Source organism: Drosophila miranda, chromosome XR (genome assembly GCF_003369915.1).
Source record: "Drosophila miranda strain MSH22 chromosome XR, D.miranda_PacBio2.1, whole genome shotgun sequence".
NCBI lineage: Eukaryota > Metazoa > Arthropoda > Insecta > Diptera > Drosophilidae > Drosophila > Drosophila miranda.
The window spans coordinates 27,026,761-27,041,849 of NC_046674.1; the positions used below are offsets into that span (position 1 = coordinate 27,026,761).

The 15,089-nt window shown below is 48.3% G+C and overlaps 1 protein-coding gene across 14 annotated transcripts in view; it reads right to left on the reverse strand.

Moving 5' to 3' along the window:
- Positions 1–15,089, reverse strand: part of LOC108165461 (serine/arginine repetitive matrix protein 2) — a 45,099-nt gene that overhangs the window by 12,261 nt on the left and 17,749 nt on the right. For 10 of the 14 annotated variants that reach the window (XR_004471698.1, XR_004471699.1, XR_004471697.1 and 7 more), the window contains 5 exons: positions 9,434–14,950; positions 8,804–9,349; positions 8,585–8,724; positions 1,071–1,208; positions 916–991 (listed from right to left, as the gene is read on the reverse strand). Coding sequence is in view for 7 of the 14 variants with exons in the window: in XM_033388086.1 (XP_033243977.1) it covers positions 916–991; positions 1,071–1,208; positions 8,585–8,724; positions 8,804–9,349; positions 9,434–14,950 (6,417 nt within the window). In the remaining 7 variants the exon portion in view is untranslated. Of the gene's footprint in view, positions 1–527; positions 657–915; positions 992–1,070; positions 1,209–8,584; positions 8,725–8,803; positions 9,350–9,433; positions 14,951–15,089 lie in introns of those variants that run through there. The other 4 variants (XR_004471704.1, XR_004471702.1, XR_004471701.1 and 1 more) reach the window with 2 other exon arrangements.

Consider the following 15,089-nt stretch of genomic DNA (forward strand, 5'->3'; position numbering starts at 1 on the left):
AGATGCTTAAGCCGGAAGTAGTTTAAGAACTGCGTTTATACATATCATTGATAAATTGTTCCTTTGAATAATATGAGGATATACTCGTACACACATGGTTCAATAAATCTCGGACATATATATCCGCAATATACATATATCCGTGGCGGTTTCCGTTTCGGGGCATCTAAGCTTTTGTGAAATGTCTCGAGCAAAATTAACAACATACAAATAGGTGTATATAGTTAAAAATTTTGAGATATCAGAGATATAAAATGTGTGAATCGATGGATCAATTCCAGTTCTTTGTGGGTGTTCGAAGTGGGACAGCGGAAGGGGTTCTTGACAGACGTTCGCACTGAGTGAAACGGTAACGAAATAAAAAACAAAACAACGATAACGATGGAAAATAACGATAACGATGACGAGACGACGAGTGCACGACTTTCTTTACACAATTGAGAGAAATAAATGTTCTTTGTTGGGGAAATAATCTTGGAACATGACTTAAAACAGAGCAAAATAGTTGTTGAGGTTGTGTGTTATACCTTTTCTTTGGGAGGGGGCCTAAACGCGCTAATCGATTAATCGATTAAGGCTCTTCTTCTACTTTTAGTTTCGATTAACAGTTTAGATTTCTTTAGCCTAGAGCCTAGAGTTGCTGTGTGCGCTTTATCCTACAAGATACAGATACAGAACACAATATATAGACACTTTGCATCCGATTATCGATGGTGGCATCTCCTTATCGGTTTTCGGCTATCGGTTATCGCTGGATATCACTGGAGAGTGGAGTAGAGTGATTTTTGTGGTTTGTGGAGTGGAGTGCAGAGAGAGCAGCTTCCTATAAGAGCTGCTGGTTCTGGTGCTGTTGCTGTTGCTGGGGTTTTCTTGGGGTGTTTTGCTTAGAAGATAAATATAGAAATGGAGACTCACCTTCGCGTTCCGCCATAAGTTCGCGTAGACGTGCACGGATCTTGCGACGCTCCTCGTAGGTGGAGGCCTGTTCCAGCTTCAAAAAATGGATGCGAAAAGAGGTTTGATTTGCGAGAGGTTCAGTCAGGGGCTGGTCAGGGACGGACTACACCTACCAATTGCTTTAGGATCTGCTCGTCCTGTATCTCCTCGATGTCACAAGTTGTGCGTGTAACTGGTGCTGAGGAGGCGCTGCTGCTGACCTTGCCAGTTCCCGATTTGCTGTAGGTATTGGTTATGCGTGTGGTTTTCACCTAAAAGAGATAGATATGAGTGTGAATTAGCACAGGTTTTTTTTGTTTATCAACCGGAAAATTTTGTTTCATGTTTCCCCCCACCACCACCCCCCCAGTTCCATCTCTCTCTCACTCTCTGTCTACGGGTGGGTGGTGCCATGCCGTGCCAGCTGTTCAGTCTGGCTAAATAAAGCACGATGAGCACATTTGAAAGCCAACAATTATTCTGTTGCCAAGAAACTGGGGAGGGAGCCATCACTCGACCGACAATCGGTTCGACATTCAACGATCGATGGCCATGATAAGGCAGAAAGAAGCACTTTTTTGGGTCTGTCCTTAGCCATGACTCTTTTGCAGCGACTCTCTCTCTCCCTCTCCATCCCCCTTTGCAATTGCTTCCGACTGCAGTTGACTAATTGAACTGAACAACAGGGGGCATACCTCTCGTATGCGTAATCTGTGCTCTGGGGGTTCTATCTAATATAAATAACGTATGCAACACGTTGCCCCACAGGCTCCAAGGCGATTGTCACTCGATTGTTTACTGTTCTCTGTTTGTTTGTTAACGAATGAAAGACGAATCGACTGAAATCTTTATGGAAGTTTCGAGAGTTGACTTTCAATTTTTTTGTTCGATTGTTAATCAGTTATGGGAATATGCCTTAAATAGCCGAATCGATTTATACTTTACTGAACAATTGATATGTACATATATGCATGCGTATTCCATCGACTTTAGATGCTTATGGGATGTTTCGAAGAAATCTTGGGGCAGAGTATGGAGATAATGGTGAATTTTGAACAGGCAACAGAATGGAAAAGAAATCTACTCAGAGATCGCACTGCCATTGCAAAAGACAAACCCTTCAAGCCCTGTAACCCAATGGACCCCCAACGGTTGCTTCACTTAGAATTACCAGCTCGTACATTGGTATACTCAAATAGAGTTCATTGACAGACATCAAGAACAAAGCCACGTTATCAACAAGAAATTATGGCATAGGCTTAATTGCCACAAATCACACACAAGAATATTCGGACAAATATTTCATCCGAATATTGCAAGCCCAAGGATCAGGCGGTTAAAACGTTTATAGACCTCTGAGATACATATAAACGATATACGAGTATATGTATAGTACTGTATAGAGTGCAATTAAGTATACGACGTGTGGTATGTGTACTGCAGTTGCCTTTTGATGGGGGAATGCCGCAAATATGTATATCAACTCGTATATTTTTCCCTATTCTCCTTCTGCTTCTACCTCTCGGTCGCTATCTTTTTCTCTCTTTCTCTCTCTCTCTCTCTCTCTGTCTTTATCTATCTCTTTTGGTAGATTGTTTATATCAAAATTTGACCAAATTTGGTCAGCCAACAAATGGGGGGAAATTTTTCAAAAACCGACTTCGAACATGTTCGAAAATTCGGCCGCAGCTTCCTGCCTCTCTGTCTCTCTACCTCTCTGTTCTTCTGCTCGGTTTTTCTTCCCACACGCGTTGCTATTTTTAATTATAAATTATTTAAGCACAAACACACACATGGAAACAGTTAGAGAGAGAAAGAGAGAGACAAATGTACATATTTCTGGTCGAAAAGAATAAAAAAACATTCTTCATATTTTCCTCTCTATTCTCTTTCTCTCTCTTTCTCTCTCTATCTCTTTTTGTATATTTTTCTCTGTCTCTCTTGTTTTTTGTTGTTGTTTTGGATTTTCTGACCGAATAAAACTTTATATAATATTTTAGCGGGCCCCCACTCGTTATAAACAAATTAGAGCCAAACAAAATAAACCAAGAACAACAGTCTTAACAAAAAATTAATTGCCAAACATTTTTACAATATTTTTCTATTTTCATATACCTATATTTTGTTTGCCCTATATTTTGTTCTTCTCTTTTTGTCTTGTTGTTTTTTGTTCGTTTTTGTCAAAATGTGGGCCACAAAAAATTCAACAGTAAAAATGTCATTTCATTTGATTTAATTTGCATTCCATTTGGATGCTCTTTCGATATGATGATTTGAGTATTTCCTCAACCCACCCGCTCCCGTTGTCGTTTCTGTGAATCGGGACGCTCGGACGGGCCTTAAAGGCCCTTGCCAAAGTATTTGGCGCAATTCCGACAAAGCGTGACTGTGTGCGAAAGGGGACGTTTGATATGGTAAAGATGGGGTAATGGTAATGCACCGATCAAGAGCGAAATGCAACCATGCGTGAAAATCAAAAATGGTAATTGCATGAAAAGCAACAACACAACACAACAAAGAGGAAAGCAATTAAAAAAACTGTTTGGATCAACAGGAGATCGTTGGTGAAACGAAGGGCGGGGAAAGGGTATGGGAGGGGAATGGGTAGGAGAGTGCAGCTAACCAAAGCGAACATTGCATTTGGACTTAACAGTGGCTGCTGCAGTTGCAGTCAATGGCCATTGACTCAATCAATTGCTCAACATTTTGACACCATACACATCCACGAGGAGAAAAGCATTGGAAAAGAAAGAGAGAAGGTAAAGAGAGGGAAATATGGAGAGGTAGAGATAAAAGTATGATTTATGGACTCCAATTAGTACAGTCCCCCCGACCAGCAATGACCTCCCTCCCCGACCGCCCAAAGACCTTCTAAAACAACCAGCCAAAATCCACCCAATTTTCCATGGGAAAGAATGGTTTTTCATTCTCTGCTAGTTTCCACATTCAGACTTTCTTTCTTTTTCTTGTTTTTTTTTAGTACTTTTTTTTGTTACTTTTCTCTCATTCTTTTGTATTTTTAGCCTCTGGCAAAATGAGAATTATTTGACATGCAAAAGGCGAAGCAAAGACAAAGGCACACGCACAGACGCAGAAACACAGTCTCCAACAACAACAACAACAACAACGATTATGAAACGTCAGAAGAAAGGGAAGAAGAGGGAGACAAAGACGAAGACGAAGAAGAACAGGCAAAGGCAGAAGAACCAGAAAGAAAGTCCAACTCTGGAAAACGAAGCATGAAGTACCCTTCTTTTGTCTTGCAATTGGTAACAAAAATCTTATAAAAATCGATTAAATTGTCCCAAGGTAGCTGATAACTATATAGTGGGAGCGCTTTTTGCATTTTTTTTAAGCAGTCGCAAAAACAACCGAAATTATCAGCCCTTGGAGAGTGTATTTTGTTTTTGCATTCTCGGGCTTAAATTTTGGTGTGAACAGTTTTTTTTTTGTTGTCAGTTTGATATTTTAAAAAGGTTGATATATAGTAAATGTTTCCGTCAGTTGATCAATATAATAGTCATCTTGACATATAAATAGAACTAAAGTTTTCTAAGCAAATTACTTCTAATCTACAGCCTGGAAAAAGGAAGGATCAACAATATACATACATATGTACATACATATGTGCAAATATTCTCATATGCATTGACAAAATTAGCATACCTCGCTATTTCAAGGGTAGAATGAGTGGCGCAATGGCAAGATCAGGGGGAATAGGGGTAACGGAAACCGGCTTTCCAGCTTTGAGGAACACTTGCCAGTGCCAGTCAGCCAGCCAGAAATCTGGTGGGGTACGCTACTGAGAAAGAGAGAGAGAGAGAAAGGGAGACAGTATTTGAGGAGGATTTGCCGCTTGCCGCCTCAGAATGTTACGCTCAACTAAGTACAGGGGCAACCACCACCACAAAAACACACCTAGGGGAAGCAGAACGGTCAACAGAAATGGAATTCCCGCCTGGGTTCCCACTTCGATCCATTGTGGTGGATAGATGGATGGATGGTGATCTATGTATGTATAGACTGAATGCCGCTACAATGGAACCTTATCAAAGAGCTTGCTTCCATGGGCAAACAGTTCATGCATGAATTATAAAAGGGTTCCCAGTACGTGTTTCCGTACAAATTCCATATACGAGAATAGTCGTATCTGCTCTGCTCTGCATTTGTAATCATTTCATTTGTAAGAGGGAGGGCAGGTAATGCCACTAGAACTGGTTCACGTGTTAACGACTTCACGACGACTCCACTGAGTGGGGCAACTGAAAAACTACGCATGCTGATTATTTGGAAACTTTAATGGACAGAAGAAGCACATACTCGAATGTATGTATGTAAGTAGCTCTACTCGGTAGTTGGTCAGTAAGTGAATGTTTGAACCAGTTTAAATGTGAAATTTTTTAATGGACAAGATCTCAAATAAAACATTTTGGGACTGACTCCAATGATGCTTGCTGCATAGAGGAGGAACAGTTCTTGTAGTAATCATATCATTCCCCATTTTGTAAGAAATAGGGTGAGTTTTTCCTGTAAGAGGAATTCCAAGAAAAGAGATATGTATTCCTTTTCCCTTGAATGCCAAAAACATTTCTGAAAAATGTTCGAGGCAAAATGGGGACCAAACTATTCTTTTGAGTAATGGAAATTGGATGCACAGTGTTGTAAGTGTAACAAGAAATAAAGACAATCTTTAGAGAGGACTCAAATGTTTGGATATATGACAACTCTGGACTCTTTGCTGATCCTCTCTCTCCGGTTCATCTTTTTAACGATCTTTTTAGCTTATGAAACAAATCATTCCCTGTCGCACACTATTCCAAGCTGTAGACTTTATCTGCAGACCTGTACACATACATACATATATATTTAGCTGGTATATATCTGTTTGTATGTATCTGACAAAGTCCCAGAGCATAGGCATCGAATAGGGGAAAATATCTGCTGTGTGATCTGTGGGAAATTGGTATTTGGTTCACACACAAGTGGAAGAAAAACGGGAACATCACATGCCACAGAGTCGGCAGCGGCGTTGCAATGTGCGTTTGCTGCCCCATGCACCATGCACCACCAGCTAGCTTCCTCTTCCCTGGCCACCATGTGCGTCTCTGTCTGCAAGTTGGCCAAAAAAAAAAAACACAGAAAATGCTCCTCCAACCATAGACCGTAAAAATACTGCCTGCCCCGTCGTTGTAGCTATTTTTGTCGAAATTTTCCGTACATTTGACGCTCTCATTCATGCATCCCTCCTCCTCCCTTCTATCACTCTTTCTTTTTCTCAGCTCTGTTTTTAAAAAGTATTTATTTATTTGTTGTTCTCTGCTGTGTGTATACTCACACACATCTACAAATACATATGTACGTATGTATGTTTATATATAGTATATAGACAGAAAGAAATATATATGTACATATATCGGTTTATATATAGCCCCCGATGGTGTCGTCGTCGCCGCTGCTGTGCCTCCTCCTTTCATTCAGGTGCATTTTGAGGTGTCGTGACAGAAATTCCTCTTTTCGCTGCTGCGACGGACGGACGGACGGACAGACAGACGGACGGGCAGCAAATTATGCGCACTAAAAATAATTGACTCAAACAGCTGCTCTACGTCTCTCCTCCTTCGCCTTCTCTCTCTCGCTCTCATTATTTCCTTCTTTTCTCTACCAATCTATCATATGCCTCTGTCTCTGTCCAGAGTATGTTGGGAGACAGGGTGAGGGGGCCATCCTGAGCTGCTCCCACAATAGTTGCCATTGCCATTGCGTATCGGTATAATTGAGAGAGTACCAAACCCAAATAGGCCACTGCCTGAGAGCAGGAAATGCATGCCTTTCCTCCCCTTCTAACTGTTCCCAAACGGTAAGTTCCGTTTCAACAATTACGCCAAATCTTAGATCAGGGGAATGCCTCACCTTCTTGGGAAATACACTTTGCCTTGCCTTGCCGCGCTCTCTCAATCAGAACTTACGCTGTGCTTTTTTTTTGCTGCTTGCTTGCGGTTCTTTTGCTACCGCTACCGCTCCCGCTCTAACTGCTGCTGGTGGCTGCTGATGCTGCTGGCTGCTTCTCCTTGCGGTTCTATGGCCCCGCTGCTGATGATGCTGATTCTGCTGATGCGATGCTGCTGTTAGACCAAATATGGATTCGACCGACACTCGCGCGCTCGCTCTCCCGCTCGCTCTCTCGCCACAGGGAAATAACAATATTTAACAAAACTGCACAAGAAAAAAATAAAGAGCGAAGAAGCCAGAAACTTGTCTTCTTTTGTTATTCTACTGCTTCTTTTTCTTTTCTACTTTTCAACTTTTTGTTTTATGTTTTTTTTTTATTTATTCTAAACTTTGTTGTTTGCGAGAAATTCTTTCTTTCTTTCTTGGCACTTTTTGCTTTCTTTCTTTCTTCTTCGCCTGCCTGCCTGCTGCTGCCTGCTTTCTCTGCTTTTCGTCGGATCAAGTAGTTCTTCGCACAAGTGATCGATGCCGCCTCTGAGTGTGTACTGACGCCGTCTCTGTCGCTGTCGATTCGGATTCGGAGAGATGCCGCTGCCACTGCCACTGCCACTGCTGCCACTGCCGATGGCGATGCTTGCTGCTCTGACCAGCCAGGCGGTGCCCCTCACATCACGCATACGGCGGCGCACACGGCACACACAACCGCAGGCACCAGCAGCAGCAACAACAACAGCGACAGCAAGAGAGAGAGAGAGAGTGCACAGAAAGCGACAGAGAGAGAGAGAGAGAGGCAGAGAGAAAGAGAGACAGAGTGCCAGTGCCAGTGCGAGTGCGATCACTCACTCGGTGAACCGTTAGTCAGGCACGTGCTTGGCTCTGGGACTCTGTTGAGGTTAGGTTTGGAGTTTTGCACGATCACATCCCATACGGTGGACAGGAGAAGACAGAGGAGCCAAAGAATTAGGAAACGACCGACATTTTATATACCCTTGCAATTCAACCATACTTTATTTGGTATGTATTTTTTATAGCCACTAAGATTATTTGGAAGATCCCTGTATATTCAGCCATATGATATGGTCATTTGATGTTAATATTAATAAATGTATTAACAGGCAAAGTTCATGTAACGAAAGACCTGTTCTCACAAAGACCTGTTTTTCTTGCGAATGATAATCCAATCCTTTCGGTTCAAATTGAGAATATTCTTATTTACTAGTGTACTGTATGTATATACATATGTACATATGTCTGGTCAAAATTATAATACCTTTTTGCAAGCGTATGAAAAGAGAGACGCATTCAGTGAACCGTTAATCGAACACGTGCCTGAGCCACATTTGAGGTTAGTTTGGGGATTTTCTATAGTTGATGCAGTGGTGATGCGGAGGGGGACGGAAGGGAGAGATGATGGAGAGATACTCATGCCACGAAGTGGGAAAACCAACACTTGTTCCACTCTCTAACTCATTCAAGCGATTAATTGGTCACTCGCCTATAAGCTACTGAGAAAATTGCATGGTTTAGTTAGGGATTTCCTAAAAAGAAAGTACATTCTGACACCTGTCAATTTTCTTAGGATAGACTTCTTAAAGAGAAGGGATTGAATGGAGGTCTACACTCGTTCCTTTCCAGACGATAATATTTGCATAAGGATAACTCACCCCCAGACGATAATATTTCCATAAGGATAACTCACCCCTTGGCTATTCAGACGCTGTCCCGTAGCCGTTGGTGGAAGCATGCTCTCCACGCCCTGCATTATCACACTGGCCCCAAGGAATTTGTTGAGCAGAGCACGTGCCTCACGATCTTCGTTTGTGTCGCCAGGCTCCTCCACTGTGTATTTAAAGGGGATGATAAGGGATGATGGTTTAATTGCTAGGAATAAGGGAATTTCAGTTTGGTTAGGTCTCACCATTATCGGCATTGCGCATGCGCTCCAGGACATCGTCCACACTGGTCACCTGCCGCTGATCCGTGCTGCTGTTGAGGAAGGAGCGCGTGTTGCTGGACCGGGTGGTGGTTAAGCTGCTGGTAGTTGAGCCCTGGCGCATCTGTGGTGCCTCGATGACGCTGCACACCTCATTGGATTCGCTGTCCTCGGTCTCCTCCTCATCTGCATCCGCATGCTCGGTGCGGCTGCTCATCAGCGACTGAGAGGTGCTAGAGTGCGTTGACGAGGAGGACTCTTTCCGTATGAACTTCTCGCTGAGCTCCTTCACCGAACCACGGCGCACATATCTGCCATCTGGCTCTGGCTGCGGTTCGGACTCGACTTTCTTGAACTCTCTCACAAGCTTGGTATTCAACTCCGGCTGGAAGTCATCGTCCAGCAGCAGCTGTTTCTGAATGGAAGCCAGCTCATCCGCATTGCTCGAGTAGATCAGCTCCTTGCGCTCGTGACGGGGCGGGGACTTGTTGTCCGAGTAGAACTGCTCCTCGATCACAAAGCCTGTGACTTCTGGGAAACGGTAAAGGAATTGGTATTCAAATTAGGATTAGTATTTGTATCTAAGGAATATGTGGCTTATGTTTATCCTGTCACCTTGCTTGGTCTCACACGGTGCTGGCTGGCTTTTCTTCTTGAGCGCTCTTATCCCAAAGAGGGGCAGTCCATTCTCGTCCGTGGGTCCCACTCCGTAGCTTGATGTAATGGAGTCCTCCTCGCGCTGCTTGGGCTTGGCTGCCCTGGTGCTAGAGCTGGCGGTGGAGCTGGAGCTAGTGCTGGTGCTCTGAAGGGTTCGGGTCATCTTTCCGGTGGAGCTGGTGCTAGTGGTGCTCGTGGCAGATCCCTTTCGCGGACTGGATCCACCATTCGAGACGGGCCCGTGACCTTTGAGCACCTTAGTGCGATCTGCCCAGATGGGTCCCTGGTGTGCTGGTTTGCTGGGTGTACCAGCACGTGAACCAGCCCCGTTGTTCGAAGTTCGAGTGGTGGTGGTGGTAGTGCTCACAGGCGACTGCTTGCCGGGGGGACTGCTGCGACGGCGTTGGGCCGGACTGGCGCTCCTCTCTCGTGGCTTCACCGGCGGCTTGCCCTGAGGCGTTGCTCCACCTGTGCCTGTGGTGCTGTCCACCTGCTCTCCTCGCTGTCTTCTGGTGCTGGAACTGCTGCTCGTGGTGCTGGTGGTTCGCACTCCCTTGAGGCTGCTGCTGATGGACTTAGCCTCTGGACTGCGACTACGATCGCGTGGGGGGATCGCCTCCTGCTGGGGCTGCTTCTTCGGCTGCTGCGATGCCAGTGGGGCTGCAGCATTGGGAGAGGTCTTCACCGTCGTTGTAGTGGTAGTGGTTGTGGTGGTAATCCCCGCATTGATCATGTTCTTTCTGATGAGCCGCATCTGGGCGCGTATCCGGCGACGCATCTCGTAGCTGCTCACTGTCTCCAGGAGCTGTTCGAGTACCTGCAGATCGAAGATCTCCTCAATCTCCAGATCGATCTTCAGCTTGATCTTATCCTCCTTTTTGGGCACATCAAACTTCACCGAGGTATTCGGATTGCGTGGCTCCAGGCCCGAGTCATCCTCCACTGAGGACTTGCGCGAATAGTTGTTCTTATTGATCTCCAGGGAGTCACGTCTTATGTGCTCCAGCGAGCTCTTGGTGTGATCCATGTACGAGGGACGACGCCCGCCAGGCTGTGGCTCTGTTGTGCTTGTTGGGGCTGCCTGCTGTGGTGGTGTCTTCTCGAACACATTCCTGCGTGTGGCTACCGTGCGTCCTACCCCGCTGCCATTTGTGATTGCTGGAAGGGATTCAACGTGTACATGGGGTTCGGGATCAGCTGTTGTGGCTGTACCTATGGTTTTGCTTGGGTGGTTAGTCGGGCTTGGACTTGGGCTTGAAGTGGGCATTGGACTTTTTTGCTTGGTGGTGCTGCTGGGGCTGTGCCTTTGACTGGGGCTGTGGCTGTGCTGGTGCTGTTGGTGGTGCTCAGTGGTTGTCTTAACTACGCTGGCGGTGGTCGAGTTCAAGTTGGATTTGGTGGTGCCAGTGTTGCGTCTACTGGGTGAGCGAGACGGCGACGATGATGGGGAGGGCGACGAGCGTGAGGGGGAGGCAGAAGGCGAACGGGAACGGGTACGCGACTGAGGCTTGCGGCTGTTGCTGTGGGTCGGTGGTGGTGGTCCCACCACCTCCACGTCCACATCAACATCGCTGATTACCCACTGCTTCTGGCTGACATGCTCCATGGTACGCTTGGAGCCACCCCCAGTTGTTGTGGGCTTAGTTGGAGAGCCTCCAGATGTTGTGGGTTTCGATGGGGTAGCTCCCCTGGGGGTGCTGCTTGGCTGCTGGGGTGACTTGGGCTTGCCCGTGATGGTGCTACCAGTTGTGGTCTGATTCCTGTAGGATCGACGCTCTTCGGTGATCAGGCTGGTGCTGGTGCTGGTGCTGCTCGGAGTCGAACGCAGCTTGGTACCATTCTGCTTGGACACGATGGATGGCTTACGGAGGGCCTCTGTGGCACGTGGCTGTCCAAAGACCGATGGTCGGTTGAGGATGTCCTTTTGCCGCTTCAGCTCAATGGCTGTGGTGTGACTCTTGGTCATGGGCAGAGGTTCCTCCTCTTCCGACTCCACCTGGGGCTGCTTGGGATATTCTTCTTCCTCTCGATCCGACTGCAGTTCCGGTTCCGATTCCTGCTCCAAGTCCGTATCTTGCCGCGAGATGTGTCTTTCGATGCTGGCCACTAGGCGTGGCGATTTTTGTGGCGCTGTCGGGGCCAGCTTCTCGGCGGTGTCAATGAACTTGTGCACCTTCTGAGAGACGCTCAGGGTGCAGTCATCCTGTCGCAGCTCCTCATCGATCTCCTCGAAGCTGGGGCGCGGGCGCTCCAACTCCCGACTGGGGGTAGGCGTGAGCGGCTGCCTGGTGATATTCTCGGCGGTGCGCAGGAACTTGTCCACCTTCTGATTGATGCTCAGCAGGCACTCATCGTTCTCGGGTATCTTGGCATTCTCGTCGAACTCCCGGTTAAAGGGGACAGAGCTGCGTGGCTGCTTCACCTGTTCGGCGGAGTGGGTGAAGCGAGAAACCTTCTCGTGGACGCTAAGCAGGCACTCGTCGGTGTCCTGCGGCTGTACAGGCTCCACGGGATGGGACTGGTCGGTACTGGTGCTGGGGCTGCTGGTTGTGGGATAGTCCAGGCTCTGGGGCGCCTCTACCATGGGATTGTCGAGTATGTCATCGTCCAGGCCATTGGAGTTGCGCAGCTCCGAGATCTGACAGCCAACATAGGCATTGGCCGCCTCCTCGAAGATGGGTATGTTGGTAACCTGCGGCTTCTTGCGCGGCTCATCGTCCGGCTCCTGGACCACATCGGGATAACGCGGCTTGCCCGTGTCCTTGTCCATCGCGGCGTTCACCGGCGTGGGTACGATGCGATCCGGCGACGGTTCCCTGGAGCTCTTTGCCTGCTGGATGTCGATGATCATGTCTTCGCTATTGACCAGCAGCTGTTCGCTCAGATTGATGGTCTTGGTGGTGAAGCACTTGCTGGGTCGGCTGCCACGTTCCACGGGCCTCAGGCTGCTCATCTCGGGCTGCTGCTTGGATGGGTTCTTCGCGATGGGGCTCTTCTGCCCGTTGACCACCTTGATGATGTTCTCACTAGTGGAGCGCATCACCTTGTCGGCCTTATCGCGTCGCGTCACCCGTGGCACGGGTGCCGAATCCTTGCGCTCGGTCACCGGCAACTTCCTTGCGGCGGCAGGGCTCAAGGCGGCTATCAGCTGGGGCCTACGCTCGGTCCGGGGCGACTTCGGGGCCGTGTGATCGATGATGATCTCCGTGTGCACGGAAATGTTACTCGACCGACGACGCTCTCCCCGCGTTGGACTCACATCTGGGGAGGTGGTGGTGTCCCCATCCACATGATCCACTTTTATTGGTGTCTGGTTCTGGCTCTGGGGTTGGGACTGGGGCTTCTGCTTACGTGGCGAAGAGCGCAGGCGATCCTTGATTGATGGTGATGCGCTGGCACTGGGACTGGCATCGCTGGGCTTTCGTCCTGTTTTCGTCGTAGTGGTAGTGGTGGTGTTGGTGCGTGTCTCCTCCACCACACTGTCACGCTTGGCCTGAGCTGACTCCGGCTTTCGACCCGTCAAAGACTCCTTTCTGGGACTCTTCGGGGCGGTAGCCTTTGGGTGTGGGTTGGGTGCCTGCTTGGAGGAGGAGGTGCGTGAATTGCGACGTTCGGTTTCGGTTTTTGTGTTCGTCGTTACACTTGGCCGTTTCTTGGGTAGCTCCTCTTGGGGTTCCACTTTCTTGAGGGGAGACTTCTTGGTGGTGTAGCCTCCTTCTGGTAGTGACTTTTTGATGGTCTTGCTCTGGCAATCAATGGTCTTCTCGGTGATGAAGCTCGTCGTCTCTGGTTCTGGCTCGAAAATGGGAATCGAAGATGGCGAAGGAGAAGACGAAGGCGATGGAGATTTGGAGGCGGATTTCAGGGTAGTCTTGGGCAAAGGCGAGGGTGATTTTGAGGGTCGCTTGGTAATAAAAATCGTCGTCTCCTCATTCACATTGATGGTCTCGGCGTCCCCTTTGGGATTCCTGGGCAGATCCTCCTCTTCCTTGGAGGGCTCCTCCACATCCACAAAGAGCTCACTGAGCTCTTGCTGCGGCTGGGCCTCCTCTACCTTGATTTTCGGCTGGGTGCGCACCACAAAGGTCTCGGTGACACGACGCGATGGCTGATCATTATCATCATCATCGTCATCGAGGCAGTCTTCGATCTTTACCTCAATGGTCTCCGTCTTTGTTGTGGTCGTTTGCCTTATCTTCTGCTCATCCTCCTCTTCCTGATTCCGATCTGCATCATCATCATCATCATCATCATCATCATCATCATCATCATCATCATCACCATCATCATCGTTGGGTCGCGTTATGTAGCTTCCCTGGGTATCCCCATCCTCCTCCATGCCCAGGATCTTGCGACAACGATCCTCGAAAGTCTCGCGACGGCTCAAACCCTTTTTGCGATAAGTAGGAGCCGCTCCCTCCTCCACTGGCTCGGGCTCGGAGTCGCCTCCTTTGGAGAATAAACCACCATCTGGACTTTCTATGGCTTCTTCGGGTTGGGTTTGCGGTTGCTGTTGCGGTTGCCTTTCCTTTTCGTTTTGGGGCTGGCTCTGGCGTTCGTTCGTTAGAAATTCATCGTTAAGATTCTTCTTCGTTGTTCGTGTCTGAGTGGTAGTGATCGTGCTGCGGAAGAGATCCTCCTCTCGTTTCTGCTGAATTGATGGATTGGTTCGGGTTAGAGATTTGGGACTCTGGCTCTCCTTTTCGGGACTCTGTCGGGGTGATCCCCTGGAGAAAGCTGGTTCCTTCCCTGGACTCTGGGCCCTCTGAGGACTTGTTGGCAGTCCCGGCTCTGAGGGAGTTTGAGCCTTTGGCAGACTCTGCCATTCGGGTGCTGTTTTCTGGGAGGGGCTGCTCTCTTTGGGCAACTGGAAAGATCTTCTAGGCAATCCAGGCTCTTTCTCTGGACTCTGAGCCCTCTCCAGCTCCGATTTCTCAGGGCTTTTGGGACGCCCCATGGTAGTGGGAGTCGAATACTTGCTGGGCAACTGCTTCTCGGGACTGCCCTGCCGTGGCGCCGTTGTCGCCGCCGCTGGTTTCTGGGGGCTCTCCTTGGCCGGCAGTTGTTTCTCGACGCTTGGACGACGAGTTCCTGACAGCGGATGCTGCGGCTGTTTTTCAGGGCTCTGTCGTGGAGAAACCCGCGGTTTCTCGGGACTCTGAGCCCTGGATCTGGGCAATCTCGGCTCGGGGCTGCTTTGGTTGGGCTTGGGCTTGGGCTGTGACTGAATCAAGGTCTCATCGATAAGGATCTGCTCCTCAATGAGCAGGACATCCTCCTCTGGCTGGGAGACACGCCTGCCCTCGAACGTGGTTTCCCTGAAGACCGGTCGGCGTTCAACGCTCGGCGACTTGGAACTGCCCCTGGAACTGGCAAGGGGTTTGGGTTCGTGTTCGGGCTCATTCTGATCATCGTCGTAGTTTCGATTGTGGTTCGGCTGGTTTCGCATCTTGGGTGGCGCTTTCTGCTTGGTGGCTGCGGGGAGTAGACATCAACGGGAGCAGGTCATCAGCGGGTTTTCGAGGGGAGACAGGTGGGCCATAGATCGTAGATCTACTACTGTGCTTGGGGTTTGGGGTTTTTGGTGTGTTTTGTGGCTTTTTCCCAGTTAATG